This window comes from Lepisma saccharinum, chromosome 4 (assembly GCF_977018435.1).
Source record: "Lepisma saccharinum chromosome 4, izLepSacc3.1, whole genome shotgun sequence".
In the NCBI taxonomy this organism is placed as follows: Eukaryota; Metazoa; Arthropoda; class Insecta; order Zygentoma; family Lepismatidae; genus Lepisma; species Lepisma saccharinum.
Window position 1 is genome coordinate 91,391,740 of NC_139232.1, and position 23,785 is coordinate 91,415,524.

Consider the following 23,785-nt stretch of genomic DNA (forward strand, 5'->3'; position numbering starts at 1 on the left):
AAGAAGCGATGTCAGGTTTGAAGAAATGGGTTTATATTCTGTGAGGTTGTTGTTGGTTTGAAATGGGTAGTGACAGTTACAACTGTTTCAAGCAATCCCATTGGTTGATACCTTATTGGGGTAGTAAATAATCTGTGATGGTTAGGTTGGGGTTGTTGGGTTTGGTTCTCTTAGAAGAAGATGATGACGAAAAATGATTGTAGCATAATACTGACCTTTGAAATGTGAAGAAATGGTGTACATGTATAGGATCTTATCATGTTGTTTGATTCATGCCAACACGTGTATTTGAATCTTACATTCTCAGGTTCGAACTCTGGGTAATGTAGTTCATTCTTTTTATCGCATAACCTGTGTCAACAGACCCTTCATTCTCATCATCGCGATTAGGCCATGAAGTATAAAAGTGGCCTAAAATAGAAAAAAAATATCTTTCATGTCATGGTGGATATAATAATAATTCCGTCAGATACAGTTCTGTACCTTCATTGTTATACAACAGCATGTGTAATTGTTTTTGCACAGAAATAATACTTGTGGCAATCAAACTGTCTGCATTAAAGTTAATTATTTGAAGCTTCATTAAGTTTTCTGTAACTTTCTAAAATCAAACTGTGAGCAACCTTCTAATAAATTGCATGGATCATCTTGCATAAAGGCGATTTCAGTGTGGTTATAATATGACATTGTGTATGATTTTAGTGTTATACCTAAAGTATATGTACAACGCAGTGCAGATTTGAAACACTTTATCACTCATTTATTAGAACTACAATTATGTATTATTTTCGACGATAATGTCTTGAATTAGACTAGAATTACGAAGGTTCTGTATGAAGCATACGGAAATACATAAGAGACAATTTACACAAAGATTTTACTGTTTTTCAAATGTTTCCAGTTTTATAATGTTTATTATCAGTTGTGTATTTTGTTCAATTTCAGTAGCTTATTAATCTAGCTGAACCCTATGCTAAATTATTTTAAAATTATATTGTCATATAGTTAATTAAAAAAAATTGTCCGCCTGAATAAATTCGTGCTCATTTCGTTGATGAAATGTTCTTTAGATGTAAGTGTAAATATCGATTTATGGAAGAAAATTACGAAAGAGTTCCATTAGAAACAGTGATAGTAAAATGTGTTGAAGAAAGATTATTTTTGTGGAAAACAAAATAATGTTGAAATATGATAAAGAGAGTCATAAATCCCGATTAAAGTTAATATGTGGTTCGTGAAGAAACATGTGAACATGAGAAGGGGTTCTATATTTATATCTCAGTAATTAATTAAACTAATCAGAGGGCAAACCAGTTTACGTGGTCCCAACGGCCGACCAAGGGAGCATCAATCACGAAGTTAATGGAAAGCCTGGTGTTATTGATTACCATTATATATATTATTTCTAGAATAGAAACGCTCTATTAAGAATCATAAATGTGTGAGTGAGGATAGTTATGTCGAGACCTGCCATAACGAGGCAGATCTTTGTAAAGTCGAAATGAGTCATTCTCGTTCGAGACTTTGATAAAGTAATATTAGGAAATGAAAATATGTACTTTACTATACTTTTCAGACATGCCATTAAGATATAGATCTTCTTATTTGCAAATAGGTATACGTTTATACTAATTACAAACAATCCATTTGTGGACAGTTTGCACTTCGTATATTCAGGATAATATTCCTTTTTTCGAGTTGCAATTATCCAAAAGTAGAAGGAAAGAGAACTAAAAATTTACTCCAATTACAAACAAACAAACGAAATTTCTGTATGTATGCTGCTATGTCGGAATGATAATGGTAGATGAAGCCTTCAATTATTAGAACTATAGATGTTGGGCTATGATTACTTTCTGATAAGATCCCAAACATGTGAATTTATCCATTAACACATAAAGTTTTTTTGTATAGCAGTGTTCTAACACAAATAAAGACGTTTATCTCTGGTTCCACGATGCAATATAAGTTACATAACTGAAGACACGATGAAGACTGATAGTTGCTGATATCCATTTTTTCATTTTAAACATACTCAGGCTTCTGTTTCTGGCATTCAGCATTAAGTATATAAGATATGTTTGAACATCTGTGCTTTCTGTATTCAAGTTTAAAATGCCTGCAGATGGCAACACTGTTGGTTCATATTTTATTGATACGTTCACTTGTCGTCACGCACTGAACGGAGGAAAAATGCCACATCTACGTCTCTATTGCAAACCTGGGATGGATGAAACCCAAACCTTAAAAACCCAAACTATGGAGTTCATGTTGCGTTTCGTCATTTCCGTTGAAAACTTAGCTAATGGCAACATTCACCACTATGTAAAATCAGAAACAATAACAAATAAAATTGCAAACACTTAAACTAAATGCACTTACCTCTCTTCCGTTAACGGTCCAACTTATGTTGGCTGGAGGGTAGGTGTTAAGGGCTGTGCAATTTGCTCGTACAGTTTCACCAACAGCGTACGACATGCGTTCTGTGTGGATAATGGGTCCACGGTCTGGAAGGTCTGAAAGAAAAGAAGATCATGCATTGAAATGCGGTACTGTAGAACTGCAATCTACTAAGACAGGCGGATCTATACTCCGTCCCAGAAGTCTGTGGAGCAACACTGCTGATAGTGGCAGGGAAGGGGAGAAAGCGAGTGGGCCGAGCAAAACAATGAGCGCTGCTGCAAACTGCTGATAGCTGCAGCGGCGTTTTACCCCTGTGAAATCTCTTTTCCCTCTTGCGCGTTCTTTTTCTAGTCTCTACTTGCGCAGATGACTTGCGCTTGCTCCACAGATTGCTTGAACAGAGTATAGATTTATATTATGAAAGGAGTACAGAATGTGATAGGATGTAGCATATTAATTAAAATATATTAAAAAACATTAAGCTATACTCTGCACATTGCAACATACTGTTAAGGCATAGGGAGGAGATGAGTAGGTAGTGCCCCATACAGTCACAATAAGTCATTTTCAGGAGGTGATGTAATCAGTACCACGCTCCGACCGTCTTGAGGTCGGGGAAGATTATTGAAAATGCCATCAATAACAGTAGAGGTTTTGACCAAAATTTTCTGTAGCATCTCCTGTGCACAAGGACGTCCGGAAAGGTAGGGGGCAAGGGAAACCACGCCCTCACTAGAAAATAGATGTCAACCTAAAATTACATGTGTCTATGTTCCGTACCTTGTGCTTTTGGAGCCAAGATGGCCGCCATATTATTCTCTGGACACTAGTGCCTACTGAAAGTGAGAGAGTGAATAGTCTGTGAAGAGAGAAGCGACGCAATGTGAAATGTATTGCAGGCTGTCTGCAAATAATGTATATTTTGAGACGAATACATTAGTTCGATGTAATTGAGTGTCTCATTTATGTGTATTATGTGTATAGTCTACCTACAGCACCATTATCTTCCTGGAAATGCTACAAACAGCGGCCGAAACAAGAAAAGTGTCTTCTTGTTGGATGACGGGCGCGAACAGTCTAACATATAATTTAGTTTAAGTCACAGTAATTTATGTTAATTATCAGAAGGAAGTTGCGGCCCTCGCCGATGGCGCAGTGGTAGTGTCTTCGGTTTGTAATCAAGGGGTCGTGTGTTCGATTCCCGGTGAAAACAGATAGTGGTTCGGATCCCACTCTAAACTGAAGGTCCAGTCCCAATTAGCCTTACTGTGCATAAAGTGGACTTAAAACACCAACTCAATCAATGTGAAGGAAGTTGCAGGAACAAGAAAACTTCAAATTGAAGGAGTGTTTTTTGAGGGGCCAAAGCTATTATTGGAGAAAATAACCCTCGCTTGCTTTTCTCTGGAAATATTACCTTACTTGCCCCTCCGTGAAAAACTTCCTTTGGACGTTCTCGTCTGCTCACACGTTGGAGGACTTACATTGAATTTGAGATAAATCGGGAAACACATTTCAAGATGGCGGACATTAGACTCACTGTAAGAATGTTGTTTAATATATGTACACATATGTGTGTATATATACAGGGTAATTCAGTGAGATTGTGCAAAAATAAAACAGGAAATATGTGATGCACCACGGAACAATTTGAGATAGGGAACCTAGGGTCGGAGAAACCAGAGTATCGAGATCCGGAGCACCGCCCCACTCCAGTGTGGATGTCCGCAACCATCTGGATGTTACCTTTTCTGTGCACTGTATTGGATGGAAAGGCTCTATTCCCTGGCCTACTAAGTCACCCGACCTGTATCTACTCTATTTTTTGCCTTGGGATATCTTAAATCGCTTGTTTACGAGACCTTATTGGACAGGGACATGTACAACACACAATGTGTTGGACAATCACCAAGATTGTTGCCGCTCGTGATATGAGTAGTAACACGCCAGGGATATTTTTAAGTGTGCTCCAGAATCTTGTACACTGCTGTCATGCTTGCATTCTGGTTGGTCGTCGTCTTTTTGAACAGCTGTTGCGAGGAGCATAATTCTATGTTGTAAGCACCTGCTTGTCAAAGCTATGAAACTAGTTTGCAACTCACCTGGTCGATAGCCAGAGAAAATCTATTCATCATTCGTCGCCAGGAAAGCTTCAAGTCTTACTTTTAGTTTGCAATCGTCAAGAATGTAACTCATACGTGTAAATCAATGTCAATAAATGTCGCTACTCATTGTACAGTGGGATCCATGACTATTACCGTGCAAATTGTCCATCACCATGTTCGTGCAATTTATTTGACCCAATAAGAGCTTCAAGAATTAAAAGAAAACTCAAAACAAGCGGTTGACAACTTCTGCACCAGTATACATAAAAAAACATCGCTTAAATACACATAGAATGTAAGAGAAAAAAATAATTAATATGGCTATTGACACTTTGCACGGTGATACTCATTGATCCTACTGTACGTCAGCAATGTCCACACGACACTGGGGTGTAAGGGGTACCTTCCACGTAGGCGCACAAAATTCAACCTCACTTCCACGTAGTACACCCTGGACTGTAGACTAACGAGGCTCTGGCGACTGGCACTATGGCCAGCATAATTTTGTGTGTGTTGTCCTGTTTTTTGTCCTTATGTGTGCTGAGTGCCCGTTTACAGCCTCAGCTTTTAACAGAAGTCAGAACATTTGAAGATTATTAATTATGCAACGTTAGAGTTGTTATTTGTAATGATAAGGGGCTGGCCCCCGTATAATGTGAAGGGTGCAAAATAGCCTAAGTGCTAACGCACCCAAAATTTTAAATTCAAATTCAAATTCAAATCCACACGACACTAATTTGTCATTCCTATGGACCATAGTACTTGGCACAGAGCTCGACATGTTTAAGCCCATATCTCATTACAGTGGCTTCTCCAACCCTAGATTGCATATCTCAAATTGTTCAGTGGTGCATCACCTATTTTCTGTTTCATTTTTGCATGCTTTTACTGAATCGTGCTGTATATATACACAGTAAAAGCGTGCAAAAATACATACATACATACATACATACACACACAAACACACATACAGGGTTTCTATAAATTTGTTATACAAAAGTAACCGTTAATTGTGAAGGAAGCGTATGTGTAACAGAAATGGTTTATACAACAATGAATACAGCATATCTTCAAGTTTATTGTGTGTGCTTCCAGTTGTTAGTTTCAGACGCCGCCACTGGAGGCATGAGCGTTTGCTTATCTTCTCTACTATTGCGCCAGTCATCATGTACTGTCAGAGGCATATCATACCTGGACATGCTTGAGAATTATCTAATGCCACAATTGCGTGAAGGTATGGGTGTTGATTCCATTTTCCTCCGCATTTTCATAAAGAAGTAACCGCCTACGTCAATCATGAAGTGCCGACTTGGATTGGTCGTGGTGGAACGATTCCGTGGCCACCTCGTTCGCCTGATTTAACCCATGGATTTATCTATCTTGGGTTATATTAAATAACGTGTGTTTTTTCCCCACTTGCCAGCAACGTCGACGAGCGGCGGGTCCCGATAACGCAGGCAGCCGCGACCATCGATGCAGACATGCTTCAAAGGGTTTGGCAGGAAATCGAATACCGCTGGGACATTTGCCGTGTGATGAAAGGATCACATATTGAACACTTGCAGAGAAAACTTGAAGATTCATTGAAGTATAAAAATATTCCATTACAAATACACTTTCTTCACAATTAACGGTTACTTTTGTATGAATAATTTATAAAAACCCTGTATATATACGAGGATTAAGTCATAAGTCATGGCAACTATTATTTTCTCGCAAACAGGGAACAACACGATAAATCTAAGATGTCGTTTGAAAGTGTATGGAATTTACCTTCGAATGAAGCCACTAGATGAAGTCTGGATGCAGTAGACTGTCGCAGGGCAGAAGCAGAACACAGGACATTGGACAACAGTGTTTAATTATGAGGCAGATCGGCAGTTTGACACTCTGCCCCGTATGAAGGCCTCCACCCACCTCGCCACTGTTCGATAGGGCATGGCATGCACACCCACAGCTTTGCGTAGCTCTGTATGGCATTCTTGTGCACTTCTGCCGCGGAGAACTGTTATTTGACGTACGAACGTTGTTCCTGCTTCTTGACCTGCATTTTCGAACCTTGTCACTCACCGACTGAACTTGGGTGCGTGCTTACTACTCCACCGTTGTTCACATACACCATCTGATGGCTTCTTTCAAAAGTACATTCCATACACTTTCAAACCTGTATCTTAGATTTTTCGTATTGTCCCTTGTTCGCGAGAAAAAAATTGTTGCCATGACTTATGACTTAACCCACGTATGTGTGTATATATATATATCCAAACTGAACTCTCCAAAAAGACGTCTCGTTCCGATCTCACATCTTTTTCTTCCCTCTTGTAACAGCGATCTCAATTTTGCACAATATACGTAGAAAATATCGACCTTCCACTTGTAACCTGCAAGGCGCTTTTTGCTAGAATTGGCTTTTTCCTTTCTTCCTCCGCTGTTTGATGCGGAGATATTCTGTGCTTTAATTCGAGGCAGCCTTCGCATGAAATCTGTTTGTAAAACACGAATACAAAAGCGGCTAAAGCAACCACCAATCCCATCACATAACGAAGCCCGAAAGAGAAGAACCAAAGAAGGCAGGAAATGAAAAGGAAAGTTAAACAGCTGTAAAAGGTCGTTTTTGATCCTCAATTTCCCCTCCGTATTTCCATGAAAAGAGGAACGCTTCTTCCTTTACTCTATTTCTGCTCGTTTCCTACCTTGTCCCTTGCCCTCTGTTCGGTTCAGAATCGTGAGTTGAAAACCTTTCACTTAATACGTGACGTTAGTTCCACCCTGTGCGTTATACGCGAGAATAAACGCGTTGCATATAACAGCTATGCTTTATGTGTTACCGTCCTCCATGACGGAGTTCTTTGAACAGTGCGCTACGACGCCAGGAGTCCCGGTTTCGAATCCCGGGTCTCACACATAACTCGGAAACGGATTTTAAGGTGCAGCACCTATCCAAAAATATAGCTGTTTTCATACCGATCGTTTGAGATATGCATTTTAGGACATGAAATCAAGTAAAATGAACACACTTTGTTGCACCTTTTCGTGAGATCAGAGCATTTATCCTCTTTTTACACCCTCTTTGATACTTCAGCACCTATTTCCTTCCTTTTCTTTCATGTTTTGTTAAGAAATTGGACAGAAAAAATAAATGATTTTCACTCTTCTGGAGCACAGCTACATAAAAGTCTATAGTCTCATTTTGTAGAGTAGAACGAGAGCTATACAATGGTATAATATAATCATTATAGCCCTAATAGTTCCGAAGATAATGTAGCAAAACCCGCGAGGGAAACTACAAACTTCAACAAAACCTATTCGGCAGAACCAGAGTTCTCTACGCGGTCCGCGCGCATTATATACAGAAGGCGCAGAAAAAAAGCATTGAATAAAGGCATTTTATCAGCACGTTTTTTGCACCTTTTGAAAACATTTCAGAACCTTTTTTTCCTTTCCCGACCATAAATGTGCACCTTAAAATCATTTCCCTACTCATAACCAGGTTTGTGCAATTACGAATAGAAAACGTTTTTCTACATGGCACGCGTGAAATACGTATAAAACGCAAAGTATGTAAAAAAAACTAGAAGTACACTTAAAAATGAAAGGAGAACATGGGTTTTGCGATGGTTATTGTTATGTATGTCAGTTGGCAGTGGCAGAAAACAAAAAAAAATGCTTTAAAAGAACTTTCCTTCCGAATTTGTATGTGCTCTTATATTGGAATTTTACAAGCAAAAAATATAAGTAACACTGTTAAGCCTTGTTTCCATGTTAATAAAACATTAAAATGCTGACCAAGGTAAAATTTATCATACAAAAAATCTACACTACAAAACGTAAAATAAATTTTGCCTTGGTTAGCATTTTAATGTTTTAAATATATAAGTAGTTACCAATAGACGTTCGTTGCTAATTATGCCATGAAAAACAATTCTATTTTGAAAAATATGTTAATGAGAGTGAGACCGTGAGGTGGATGTATAAACAATCTTTAGAAAATAATGATTTTGTTCTGAAATATGCAAGAAAATTAAAGTTTAAAATGTAATGTAATTAAAGTAGTTTTTATATTACTAATTTATGAAAGTAAATTACTAGTAAATTACGCGTAACGTACGTAACAAACGTAACGAGGAAATTGCTTTGCCAATCCCGCTCATAACAAAATAACCAACATCGTATTCTGACGTCAGCAGGGAATACCTTCGTTGTTAGTATAGGCTTTTTTAGGTTTAGTTTTCTCAGCATAAATAATGCGTTTTCGGTCAAGCCCAGATAAAATGACAGTGTACCAAACGAGCCTAACCTAACAACAAAGGCATTCCTCGTCTACGTCACAACACGATGCTGTTTGTTGCTTGTGCGTTATGAGCGATACCGGCCTGGACATAAGTTTTCTTTGTGAGCGTCTCTTGATTAATTTCATCCCCTCCGTCGCTATTACACAAAAGTGGCAAAAAAAATAATCAAATCTTTTAACTTTTACAGTTCAGTTACCTTCGCACTACCTGCAACTGTAATTAAGTTACTTTTCACCACTTATAGTTCTAGCTTAGTTACATTAACATGGCTCCAACTGCAGTTTAATTGCTTTTACAGTACTGTGCAGAAGAAACTAAACCAATGATCCTTATGGGCACTGGAGTACGCATGGGGGAGCTGATGGGACTACAGCACCTCAAGTTTTTTTTTTTTCAATTAAAGTTACTTTTCAGCACTTGAAGTTATAATTTATTTACTTTAACTGCACCTCAGTTACATTTAGAGTGCTATGTAGGAAAACGTGAAACAAAATACTCTTATGGGCACTGGCGTACGCAGTCTATTGCATAATATAGACTTCAAAGAGGCTTCAGAAGTGTAACTGTTGCAATGACTGACTTAATTTGCAAGAAAGGACATGAATTGAAAGTAGATTTCTGTCCAAAATAGTGTTTTTTAAAGATCTCAGGGCCGGCTGGTGATGGTTTTCTGGGCTCCAGTCTGGCGTCCGACATATTTTGATGTGACCTGCAGGAAATAAGGAGGTGAAACATTTCATCTTGAAATGTGATGGCTAAGGATATTCACCGAACTCTTCTAACGTGGAGCTTCCGACTTCCTCTCCTTCCCTTACCCGCTTCGTATTTCACATCGGATGGCTCTAAGATTCAAAAAGAGGTTGGCAAGGATGGATGTTCTTATCAGCCAAGTGCTACGGCTTCTGTGCTTGTAATGCTCCTGAAATGGCTTGTTAAAAAAGTTCCTGGATTAGTGTTGCAAGACCTAGATTAAGTTACCAACCCTTGCCACGAAATGAAACTACTCTTTCGACATGAAGAAGAGAGACAAACCAACGTAACTTATTAATATACGGCGTAACTTTCCAAAAGTATTACAATATTAAAGGATCCATTGTCGTATATCAAGGTTGTGGCAAGTAACAATGTTTCATATATATATATTTGCAACTTGTTTATCTTTTTGGTGATTTTTCTTTATCATACGCGTGTTTTTTTCCTTTTTGAAATTTAAGTCGTCCCTCCCCGATATTAGCCCTGTAGCCTAGCAATCAAGAGGACCCCCGTTCGATCCCCGGTGGAAGCACATTGCAAAGTGTTTCGGATTCCAATTTAAACCGTAGTTGCAGTCACGACCAGTGGCAGCGATTGTCCTGGGGGGAACAAGGACACCCACACCCTCCCTTTAATCTACGCAACTGGTCACGTGGAACCTATATGGCCATCAAGTGAACTTAAAACAAACATTTTAAAAATTTAGTCATGATTTCTTATAATTATTTTCAAAGACAAATGTTTGTTTCAAGTTCAATAATTGCACGATAAGTGAATCTGGAATAGACCTACAGTTTAAATTGGATACGAAGCTCTGAAATGTGTCCTGACTAGAACTCGTGCAGTGGGATCCATGCGTATTACCAAGCAAGTTGTCCATCACCAAGTCTACTCTCTTTATTTTACGCTAATGAGAGCTTCAAGAATTCGAACAAAACGCCAAATTGGTTGGTGACAACCTTTGCATCAGCATGAGTAAAAATTCATTCCTTAAAAACTAGCAGGATATATGAGTGTTACTGAAAAAGGAGTTGCTTGTGTGATTAAGGATGGATTTAAGTATCGTCGATTTCTGGAGAATAAGAAGGGATCACAGTGGCGGTAAGTGAATTAAGGTTTATCAATTACTTATTTGACGACGAAAAAGAGCATATAATAATTCTAACCTAACCTAACCTAACCTAAACATCAATGTGACTTACTGTATTATGTAAATTGGTATGAAAATTGTATCTTGACTTGCTACATTTACTGGTCAAATTATATTTTTTTTATTTAGTCCTTAAGAGATTTACTATTTTATTTATAATTTCTCTCTCTCTTCTTGTCTAAACAAAAAAAGGAGTTTTGCGCACAGACTTTAAAGCTATCAAAGTGGCAACGTTGTATCAAAATCTGTGCGCGAAACAGGTCAGTGAGATTTGTGCGCAATTCTGGATCTAAAGTGTGCGCAATTCGGTTGCGGCGGAGAGATATTACTGAAAGTAAATAATGATCCCTCTTTGATGTTCGCAGTGTCCATGAAGGCATCGTCCATAGCGGAATTGGTGGAATTAGCATCATACACTGGCCACTCTATCCACAAGGGACCACCACCAAAGTACCCGTTGATTGAGAAGAGGGGCAAGCCCAATAGCTTTTTTATGCAGGGAAAGTGAAATAATCTTTGCTGTGTTAAAACAACCGTAAAGCTAGGAGTTTCTTCCTTCGTCAATCAGATGTCCTGATCAGTTTTTTTTATTTGCTTACATTACATATACGAAAGACAATTACATTACTCTATCCATTTGAAGTGGAAATAGTAATGTAATTGTAAGAAATATGCTATTAATTTTAGTCAAGTAGCCAACTTTATGTAGTGAATATTGTTTGTTACTATATGTGTACAAGAAATGTTTCTATAACCAATTGCGGAATTATTGCACCTTGGTTATGTAGTTATATAAATGCAGAAATGATTTTTTATATTAGTTTTGTATTGCTATTCAATATACCAACGATTTTAAAGTGCAATGTTACCATTTTGCCTTTGATCATATGGACAGTATTTTGGTACATCGAACATGAATGTCTGTCTGTTCATGAAGTATTTTTGACTGAATTAAGTAAAGCGTTTACTTCCCTACCCCTGCATATCCTAAATTGAATTGAATTGAATTGAAAAGTATTTTTATGTGCTACAGAGCAAGTTTCAGCCTTGGGCTGCTCTACCACGTAACTATGGTTATTAAAAGTTACAGTACATATATTTATAATACTGAAATCAAATATATAACATAACATTAATGAATTTGACATTAATGAAAAATAATAAAATTTTAAGAGAATGCAATGACAGATACATTAACACACACACACGCACATACATACACACGTGTACATACGCAATTTCCAAATTGAGACTAAAATACCATGAACACAGGTTGAAATATTCGTTGTGTCAGATAAGTGTTTGCACAATACAAGTTTTTACTTTACTTGATTCTTGTTGCTTACCCGTACGAGCTAATGCTCAATTGTAGTCTTTGCAATAAAAATAATACGACTTGTTCTTTGAAGTTTTTGGGTGTTGTAGCAAAAGAAACATAATCGGGAAGAGCATTCCAAACCTTTGCAGACCAGAGGGAGAAGGAGCCTTCGAAACTGATAGCAGAGTGGCGGGGAATGTCGATTTTTCGCCGACCTCGAGTATTGTATGGATGTATGGAATATCTAAATGTCAGTTTCTCGTGGAGATAGCTAGGTGTTTGCAATTTTAATAACTTCTATATTGTAGAACGTTGATGCAGAAGACGTCGCCTAGACATGTTAAGAATTTTGTATGTATTGAGCAAGGGTAAGATGTGCTGATTTCTCCTGATCGAGAAAACGTAACGAAGGCAAGAATTCTGTATTTTTTGTATTCTGTTCGATATATTACGTTGTAAATTCGGGCCGTACACCACATCACAGTAATAAAAATGTGCCTTAATGGCACGGTGCTATATTCATGGGGAACTTTACCTTTTTGCTGGCATTTTTCTAACTACATGGAGATTTCGAAGGCTAAATTAAATGTAGTTAAATAGACAATAATAAGTTAATTGTTCCTTTGTTCATTTGCTAGGAATTTATACTGTTTACATGCCAATATATACTTGCAAACGGACTATCATTCTTCTGACGTAACGAAGCCACTAATAAAATCATGAGAAATGTCAAATTTAATTGCAGTCATTTTAACAACAAATTTTCATCAACATGGTGTCAAAATGTACGTGTTTCTTTTCTTGATAACTCTAGTCAGTTTCCAAATGAACTCCATACAATATCATTAACAAACATTAGGAAAGTTACCTAATTAAAAAAATATCACAAATTTAAACAAACAGATAACATCTTTCAGCTCAATGCATGTTTTATCTCTACTGTACTCATACAAGAGAATATGAGAATTTATTGAGAATTTTTCACACTGAAGAAATCCTTAAGGTGAATTGGTCCACACCAATTATGTTGCACCTGCACATGACGTGCTCATCAATGAGACTATATTTGCTTAGTATATTAAAACAATTTTATACTTCAAAAGTAATGTAAAAGTATACAAGAACACTTTTACGCTAAGGTTCTTATTCTATAGTGCACTAGTAATGTATGTACAATTGTATTATATAAAGTATAAAACATACATTTGTAACATAGAATTATTTAATAACTGAGATTGTTTAATCGAATATAAAGTATTTACAACAGGCATTTTTCATTTTACTTTTAAAAACAACTGTTCTATTCAATATTTTTATAACTATTTGGAATAAATTTTGTACTGCTTGCTGTGTAAAATGATCTCTTTTGATAGGGAGTTATCCAGATCTCGAAACATCGACACCTCACCATACCTACCTTTATGATCAATAATATACCATGCGTGCACATGTTTAGTCGAGTGTAGGCAAATGCAAATTCTCTGAATATCACCACAGTTCGGTATCGTAGCTGATAGAGCGAAACACAATTTATCTTGAAATTGCCTGACAAATATTTGAGCATAACTGTAATAGATGACCCTTATTAAATAAACGTCAGAGTACACGACTGGTGTGCATACAGTAGCTTTCAACGCAAACTAATATGTGATTGCAGCGCAAGGGATGATGATTTGTGGGGAAATCAAAATTACTGGATTGGCCAAATCAGAGTCTCTCTAAGATGCACTGGAATGGGTGTTATCCAGTGCCACGCAGTGATGTTTTAAATAAACACCAAATCATCAGTTGGTAATTATGAGATATTTTTTTTTTACTTTGAATCATTTGAATGTTGAAACGATAGTTCAGAGGAAAAATGAAAGGGGGCGTGGTTACCCACTAATCCATTCACAGCTGACCCTAGCTCGAGGCTCCTCTCATTAGGGGACCCGGCGCCAAATGAAAATATTTGTTTGCATACTGGTTATTACGAGTTTAGGACGATGATGCTTCCAATTTAGCATCTGTTATGATTTTTCCTGACTTCATGGATTATTTTAACATACATAGGTTAAATATCCAAAATTACTGAAATCATATTTTGAACAATGTAACGAACCTGAGAGTTTAATGTTTTATATTTGTAAGAAGTTAAGATTTTTAAAATGTTTGTTACTTCAAATAATGTGCAAGTTGTCACAGACAATTATAGTTAGATTGATACAGTTGTAGCTGGAACTTTTATATATGTTTATAAATACGTCAAAATCTGTTCGTGTTGACGTCACTTTCTCATCTCAGCAGAGGAAGTGAACCAACCTGAATGTTTCTCACCTGATGACAGACTGAGTTTGAAAAACAGGTGAAAGTGAAGAAATAATAAGAACTTGGAAACGGAGAGAATTCAAGTATAGATTTTGGGTTTTCGAGTTTTCTTCTTGCCGATAAGTTTAAAGTAAGCAATTAATTATGTTCTTTGACTAGTGTTTTACTGGTAAGTGATTATGAAATATACGCGATTATAAAACTGCGTTTTAACTTTGAAACAGTGTTGTGTTTCTTTTCTACCCAGCAAGCTCTGATGATTTGCAGATTCTCATGTTCCCGACTAAAGGAGTAGCGGACTAACTTTGTGACGACTGGTGTCCAACCGGGGGACGTTGCAACAAAGTATTACATAAAAATGGCATTCAATTATTTCAATAATGTGCACTATTCGTGAAATCATGACGTGAAAATATATTTTAAAATAAAAAAAATGTGAATTCACTGCACCGTCAAGATTCAATGAAATGCGAAAAAGACAATTATGATTCATAATGTTATTGGATATGATTAAAATTGACACTTTGATAGATAAAATAATACGAGTAGCTTGATATCGAACACACCCAGTGGCACATCGGAAATGAATAGAAACAATAGTTCAGAAACTTTGATTGTCCTCCCATAATTCTTGGTTTTAGTCTTCAACACGTTCTGCTTATTGCTTTTAGGTAACAATACGAGATATGTATATGAACTGACTCCCGTACTTTCGACGTGGTCTTTGCCAACGTCTTGTACACTCGCATGTGTGACCTTCGGCCACGTTGTGAACGCAATCACGTTATAGATGCGGTTCCTCAACGATCTTAATGACTTGGAAATATATGCATGTTGTATTGGATGAAGGGGAACAAGTGTATAATTTGAAAAGTTTAGAAGATAACTCTATGTGTGCACTCTAATATTGTATAAATATTCATCACATCATTGTCTATTTTCATAATAATAAACTGGGTAAATATTGTCCGTTTCACATAAACGAATTGAATAGCGATACTATATTGGAAAAGCAGTTTTTATGTTCTTTTGTCATTTTCACATTTTTAAACGTAATTTAAAAATAATTATTTTCCATAATTTCCTGCTAATAATAATAATATAATGTCTAAGCAATAACAGTTTCAAAATAGTTAGTTAGATTTCTTGTATAAACTAATTCAATGGCGACATTAAATTGGGAAAGCAATATTTACGTACTTTACATTTTCACATTTGTGAAAGTAATTGAAAAGTAATTGTTTTCCGTCATTCCCATCAAATTCCTGCCTCTCCTCTGTAAAAAAGTCTGACGCTTATGTTTTGAAATTCGAAAAGTCTAGCATAATTCCCTTACAGTAGTTTTCGGGGTGGAAATAAACTTTATTTAAGTTCCCTAGCAACGTCCGTTTCCATGGACAACAACAAGAACGGCAAGCTTTAAACAATTGTTTGTTATTATACCCCTAAACATTTAGTTAAAACGAGCAAGATGTAGATATTTTCGCATTGAGTGTAAAAATATATAGCTACGTAATTGTATCTGGATTGAATCTTCTTCTTATGTGGATATCAGCCTAGTTTGAGGCAATTTTTCAATTTTCTAATGTAGGAGTTCATTCATCGTGGCCGCGGTGGCTCAATCGGTAACGCGTCTGACTACCATGCTCAAGGTCCCGGGTTCGATCCCCGGCCGGTTCAAATCCCACCCAGCGTCGAATAACATGGGTACCTAGTGGAAACCCTGGGGGGTAAAGGCGGTCAGGGGCGTGATGCTGATCACATCACCCCCAACAACGACCGGATCAAGAAAGTGTCGGGCGTTACCCCCACACCCCCTATACGCCTTCATGGCGTGGTGCTATGCACAGGGGAGCACTTTACCTTTACTTTAGGAGTTTATTCATCTGTGTGTGATCTGTGAGAAACAATTAAGAATTGAAGGAAACAATGTGAGCAAAAAAACTGTTGCTATGGACGTGAAAAAAGAGCATTATCACCCTTAAAAAAGGGCCGATTGAGGGATTCCTTAATTCTCTCGGTCTTTTGGGACAATTTCATGGGGGGTCGTAACCGGACATTTTTTGCCTCCGGGACTTCCTTCATGGAGAACATTTATGCATTTATGTCAGTGAGTGGTGGGATTGGGCTATATATATATATATATATATATATATATATATATATATATATATATATATATATATATATATATATATATATATATATATATATGTATATGTATATGTATATGTATGTATGTATATATGTGTGTGTGTGTATATATATATATGTATATATATTGGATTTTTATTATTGTAGTAATATTTATATTGTAATTATATAGGACATCTGTACTTAAGATTAAGAAACAAAAATCTCTGATTTTTCAGACCTCTTAAAATATTTTGTATTGGCATACTCATACCCCACCAAGGGTCGGTCCTGAATCCATGAGTAATTTATTTTGTAGTGTTTGGTGAAATGTTACATCATTCGACTATATTGCCAGTCATTCACGATCTTTTTAATCAACATCCAAGGTTAGTATATGACACGGAGAATCAATACAATTACAAACATGCGATTAATTTCATAATGTAGTACACAGTATACATCCTGGCACCAATTACAAGGCAACACCAATGTATTGAATGAATAGCATTAACAGTCTAAAACTTGCAATAAGCAATACATAACGGAAAATAACTAAAGAAAGGGGAAAATTAAATATTTTCGCTTCAAAAAGTAGTATAACTAGCGTACTGGTGAAAATCAAAGGTGGCCGATTTTTATATAATTGCATTTTTTTTCCTTTATAGGCAAACAAAAACTACCAACGTCAGCGAACTAGGAAGTTAATAACGATATACAAGGATTTCATGTTACATATTTTCAGGTATGTTACATATTAACGTTTAGAGCATTTATTTGTTTTACATAAAATGCAGAATTTTTGCCATTTCATTTTTTTACATAAAATGCAGTATTTCTGCTATTTCTCTACTTTTCACATGTTTTCCTTTTGTTATTATTAAAATTGCAATCGTCAATAGGTACGAGTTTAATGAATGTTGATTGGTTGTGTGTGTCAGAGTTTTTGAAGGAACATCAAGATGAAGTGAAAGGAACCTCTGTTCCGCCAACATATATGTAGCCCTAGCATGATAAGGATGGCGCTAGTGTCGAATGTTAAACTATGGGGAAGCCAGTATTTTACATATTTTCCAAGGTACTTATATTCTTCCACTCTAGTATACTTGTAGTGGCTCAATTTAAAATAGTTTCTAGAGCTGGAAAACACAGAAGATTGGCCGACTTAGCACATTGAGGTTTCAAAGCACCTCTCCAACCATTTAGGCACTGTTCCATTTCCTAGGATTGTAACAATGATATTCCGCGAGGCCTGAGAACCGAGGGCCATGCAAAGGGGATAGAATTCCAAGTAAAACTATTGAGACCCTCGGCAAAGTGCCAGAGCATTTCAATTCCATAAGCGCCATCGTCGTTCCGGTGGGATTGCTCCAAACTACGAAGGATTTTTAGACTGACGTGTGTATGAGCTTCCTTCACTTGGAGTCGCCATGTCTCCATATCTTTTCCACATTCTTACCCAACCTTCCCTTCCAACCCCACATTAAGAAAATTATCCTTGTGAGTATTGAAAGTTTTCATCTATTTGAATTTCCTTCATTCATATTAGATTACAATGCTCATATTTCACTCCCTGGATGATGGGAGTGCCATAGATTTCTGTTTTTCCTGCTCCAGCATGTTTGTGCTTAAGTTGACAGCTCCTGCGAAAATAGGTATCGTGAAAGATCGTTCATCTCTGTCTATATTTTTTTCAACTATGGCATCATGGTGTTTGTGAGGAGATTTTTTGTTTATGGAAACGAATTCCGCGCCATCTATTAAGTTCTCGTGAAATGACAAAGTGTAAAAATGACAAAAACTGTGATAATTCGATTTTTCCTAGACAAGATCATAAACACTATTTAAAACAATGATAGCAAATACTCTCCGACCGCTGAATACGAGACCAGCTAGAGAGGACGAGTCTACTCGTGAGAGGGAAAGTAGGTACAAACATGCACGAAACAACGCTGTAGGTTTCAGACCTGTATTTTGTTTATATGTTGTTTTGTCTATTATCGCTTGCTTTCTTTGTGATTTCCGATGGCTGTTACAACTAGTAATAACCCCTCTTAACTTACATTACTCTCTCTGGAACTTCATTGTTGTTTCAGAAGCAGAAGATTTTCATCAAACCTGGTTCTTGTATTCGTTCTACCTTTATTTTGAACTCGTCCAGTTGGCACATGCGCACGTGCGTCAGTGGTCATGGCTAACGCAAACAGACTATAGATCTCTCGTCCCTAACGAAGGCAACGGTACTGAATTGGAAACCTTCACCAAAATCACATCAATATACCTGAATCCCTGAAGGTGAACAGCTGTTACTGTCGTCTCTATAAGACTGAAATCTAAGTTTGTTTGGTCATCCCGGTGTCAGAAAAGAAAATATCTTCTTCATTTAGTGTTTGAAAGAAATTTACTTGCGTGCCAGAAATGTAATCGAAGACTGGATATTTTCTCCATTAATGTTCTTTAGTTGTTTCGGTTTTTCACTGTTATAAATTATCCTAATTGCTGCAATGAAAAGAAATGTATGAAATGTAGCTAACTATAAAAGAAAAACAGTGCTCGCACAGATATAATACCGACAAATAATAATCCAGTCTTTTACTAAGAAGGTTTCAGAACATAGAAAACTCGTGGAAACAGATTACGAAAAACACCTCAGTTTATTAATGACGACCTTAGATAAAGAGCTCTTATTCCCTGTCCCTTTCTCTGATAATGAAGGAAAGAGCAATGCAGTGTTTTCAATCTCATTACTTACACATATATTAACGCCTGTACACACTAATGTATCTACACCCTGCCTTGTATGCAACAAGATGAAGTAACAGATGGAAGCATTTATGAAACAACCCTCGTATAATTTTACAGATTGAACAAGTATTAGTAGAAGAAGAAGAATAAAATGAACAGACATAATTTATTCTTAATTTCGGGCTGGAAAAAAGAAAAATAACCAAGACAATATATTTTTCCCCTACGGTTATTTCGTTTGCATTCTCTCTAAAAAAAAATATTACTCTCTACAGATATTTTAACACAGACTTTCGCTTTTCTATCCTCATTTTCTTCTTAACCTTCTTCTCTCACGGTTCTTCACTCCAGTTTCCAGATAATCCCTCATTCCAGCCTCTTTCCAAAATACCTTTTAACTTAATTAACTAACTTTACAAATCTCATTAAAATTGCCAATATTAAGATCATATTATTGCCTCTCCTTGGCTCTAAACCCCCTTGAAATTTAGCTGCCGAGAGCAGTTGGAATTAAAAATAGCGATCCTCCATCGCTGAGACAATTTTCGCTTATTATTTGTAATAAGGCAGATCTGTACAATTCGGTGCTTGAAAGAAGCGTGTGTAGGAAGAATACATTTAGGACATATCTTATAATGTTATGCTGGATACGTATACTAAATATAGTCAGGTTGACAGTCGAAACGCTAGAGTTTTGAAAAGGGAAATTGTTATATAATTGTAAACATATACAATATACGTATATAACCTTACATGTAGGCTAGCCTTGCTCGACAAACAATTGTAATCGGTTAACCGGATGCATCTAATTGCCTAATCGAACGATTGGTCGAATTTTAATCGATTTTAATCGGCGTTTATAATTTGAAGCAAAACCTTTGTAATTTTAAATTCTATTTTTTGTATATGTAGTATTTGATTCTAATTCCATGCACTGTGAACAACAACGTCTAATAAAAAAAGAACGAGACGCTGTCGTCATCTCAACACAATTGTATGTTTTACGCTCTTGTTCAAGCTCTACGCTGTTGGTAGGCTGGCTAGCTGGAACACAGTGTCTACCAGTCAAGAAAGGCAGGAGAAAGAAAAGAAATCAACAAGTAGCTCAAGAAAATGAAAAGTCAAGGAATTATACTTGTGTTCAAGAATTGTTGCTATTACAATGACAGACTGATTTAGTTTATTTTAATTCACTTTTTGCTCCCTTTGGATAATCGCGAAGGAGAGGATGAATGGTGGTAAGATAAGATGGATGAAGAGACAATCACATTTATATAGGTACGAAAACACGAGCCCAACATAAGATTATACTGCCTGAAAGTCCAGACACCAGAGCCTCGCTAGTCTGCCAAATCCAGTCCAGAATACATTAATAGATAAAAACAAGTTTAATTCTCTTGTTAAATCCAGCTTCAGTATTCATCTTTAATTGGTAACGGCTTTTCATTATATAAATATTTATTTTCTTAATTGCTAATTTTCAGTTTTACCTAAGTAGGGATCGAATAAATAAAGGTCAAGAAAAACGAAATAAAGGTCAAGAATTTTGGATTTGTTATTTTGGTACACACTGTGGAATCGCGATATCAGCCAGAGATGTTCGGAAAACGAACTTACACTATGACTATGATAAATATGTGTAATCTCAGACCTTCTGTGTACACTTAATATTAACCCACAGCTCCACTTATAAGTTCTAGATTCATTTGTAACTCTTGATTACGTCCCTAGGGTCGCATAGAAGTAGCATCAGCACTGCAATTAGCAAGTCATATTCCACCGCACTCGTCCGTCTGTGGAGGGTACAGATGAGGCCCCTTCCTCTTGAACTGGGTGCCACGCGAGTGGAGAGAGAATTCGTGGCATGGAATTTCATATTTGAATTTTTGTTATCGAGCGTGACTTTTCTGCCACGTTTGTCTACTCACGAGCATAGCGACGAGTGATGATTACATGGAATTGATGAAGGGACACTCACAAAAACACCCATGTCCAGTTTAGGAGTCGAATCCGGGAACTTTGGGGTCAAGAATAATGACAATTGAACACACCGGGACCGAGCTATCTGCACATGCAATTTTTTTTGCATTTTATATACTCTTGTGTAATAAACAATGTTAAAATGTGTCGAAGTTAGTTTTCAGTCCATTTTATACACAGATTGGCTCACTACAGTTAAAAGTCAAATTCGAACCACTATGTACTTCCGGCGGGGATTGAACCTTGGACTTATTGATTGCAAGACAACAACGTTTTCATCGGTGGAGGGGCTGAAAAGATTGAAGGTGCATACACTATGATGCTTTCATACGTTAACAAGTGTTTGATTCTCTTGTTTGAAATATTCCTCATGAACTCGTAAATTTATGAATGCGAATCAACAGTCTAACGAACTGATATGTATTGATTTCGCAAATGAAAATACCAAGTTTGATACAACTAAAGACCTGCAATGCAAACTTTTTTGCAATCCTAACATGACTTGTTACTTTGTTCTAAACTTTCTTGACTCCTGATTGGTACATGTTAAGCAGATCGTGATTAGGCAACAAAAACAAGTCTAAGTTGCTAAGGTACTGCAATACTTCATCATATGCTGAAAGGCATATTGATTACACAGACTCTTAATTACTAAGTCCGTATTTTTTTTACTTGCCTGGTTTGGGTACATTCCTTTAGGGAGTAACGATGTAAAAATTGAAGAATAATGACCCGGAAACTTTGAAGAGAACAACATATTTAATTAAATCTTTTAAATTCTAAAACAAATACAGTACCCGCTAGTGATAGGTGTTCGATCAATTCAATTTAATATTAATATTGAATTACAAGAATTTCATAGTTTTCATTACAGACAGGAGCATTTTCAATTGTAGGTAGTTAATATTATTATTATTATTATTATTAGGGACAGGATAACTTCAATAACTTCCAATTTTTTTTCACAAAATAATAATTATTATTATAAAATTTTAAGAATGGCACAGCATCCTTTAGGAATAAGAGAACTATCAGATTTAATTTGAATTTGAATTTAAAATTTTTGGGAGCGTCAGCACTTAGGCTATTTTACTCCCGTCACATTATACGGGGGCCAGCCACTTATCATTACAAAGAACAACTCTAACGTTGCATAATTAAAAATCTTAAAATGTTCTGACTTCTGTTAAAAGCTGAGGCTGTAAACGGGCACTCAGCACACACAAAGACAAAAAACAGGGCAACACACACAAAATTATACTTGCCATAGTGCCAGTCGCCAGAGCCTCGTTAGTCTTTAGTCCAGGGTGCACTACGTGGAAGCGAGGTTGACTTTTGGGCGCCTACGTGGAAGGTACCCCTTACACCCCCTATCAGATTTAAGGATGACTTATTTCCCCTTCTCTTAAAGTCCTGCAGAGTCCTGACACTTGCTCTTTCCTCGCAGGGAAGGTGGTAGAAGGCTTGTGGAGAAGTAGAGAAATCTTATTCGGTTAGCAGTAGAGCAAAGTTTCCAGTTGACTCACATTGCTATAGTGATTCTTTGGCTTACCGAACCGCCAACTTTTTTTTCCGTAAGACTTCATCTTAGCTCGAATCCGCTTGTACCAGAATTATTTCCTTTGTTTCCTTCTTGCTTTCAAAATTTTCTCTTCTGTGCACCATCTGAATTCCCATTTCCCTCCCTCTCTTTCTATTTGCTGCCGTTTGCAACATAAGGGTTTCTAGTTTCGCCACCTCGAAAATCGCTCCGCAAAGCATATGATGCCAATGACAGCTTTGTGGTCACTCTCAACAAGCTGTTGCGATGGTTGTTGTTCAGTTGAGTTTCTCCTGAACTTTGTCACAAGCAACCCAATTAGTTCCGTAGAACGAAAAACAAGAGCCAACCTTGCCTTGTTTCTTTTTTGTAATTAATATCTCAATGTGCGGCCGAGAAGACAGAGCGAGAGAGAGAGAGAGAGAGGACCGAGCATAAAACAAAGCAGATTTTAGCCCCGCAGCTAATGACATAGCTATACAAGAAAAGGTAAACAGAATTCATGTTATGGCAGCGAAGCTAGAGAGATATATGAACCATAAAGGTAAAAAAAGGGACGAGGATGGAGAAAAAGGATGATAAAGTAGAGGAAGGACATAAAATACAAGGCTATAATGACAGTTTAGGGGAAACGACACGTATATATGCCTTTGAGAGAGATAACTTAGTTTTTTGCTGAAGCTCACAAGGCTTGTTTTAACTGTTGTCAGCTAATTAGAAAAACACGACTTCAACTGTCAATTATACAATTATAATGGTTGGTCAAGAAAGAACAAAATTACCCACTGTATAGTTTTGGATACGATCAAGTTTCGTTACATTTCTAATAACACGCTTACAAACTACATACTGTTTTCAATATAATTTTGTTTTTGCTTCACGTGTGCCGGTCCCCGTGGCGGAGTGGTTAGCACATCGCGTTACGACGCTAGGGGTCCTGGGTTCGAATCCTGGCCTGGACATGGATGTTTGTGAGTGTCCATTCATCAATTTCATCATATCATCACTCATCCCCATCTTCGCAAATTACCCAAAAGTGGCACAAAAAGAGAAGTAAAA

General features: G+C 36.9%; 1 protein-coding gene across 1 annotated transcript in view; it reads right to left on the reverse strand.

The window, feature by feature from the left end:
• The window catches only part of LOC145987260 (uncharacterized), a 309,766-nt gene that overhangs the window by 46,495 nt on the left and 239,486 nt on the right, over positions 1-23,785 (reverse strand). Inside the window, exon 4 of the mRNA XM_083121775.1 lies at positions 2,383-2,516. Within this exon, the coding sequence (XP_082977901.1) occupies positions 2,383-2,516 (134 nt within the window). The remainder of the gene's footprint in view (positions 1-2,382; positions 2,517-23,785) is intronic.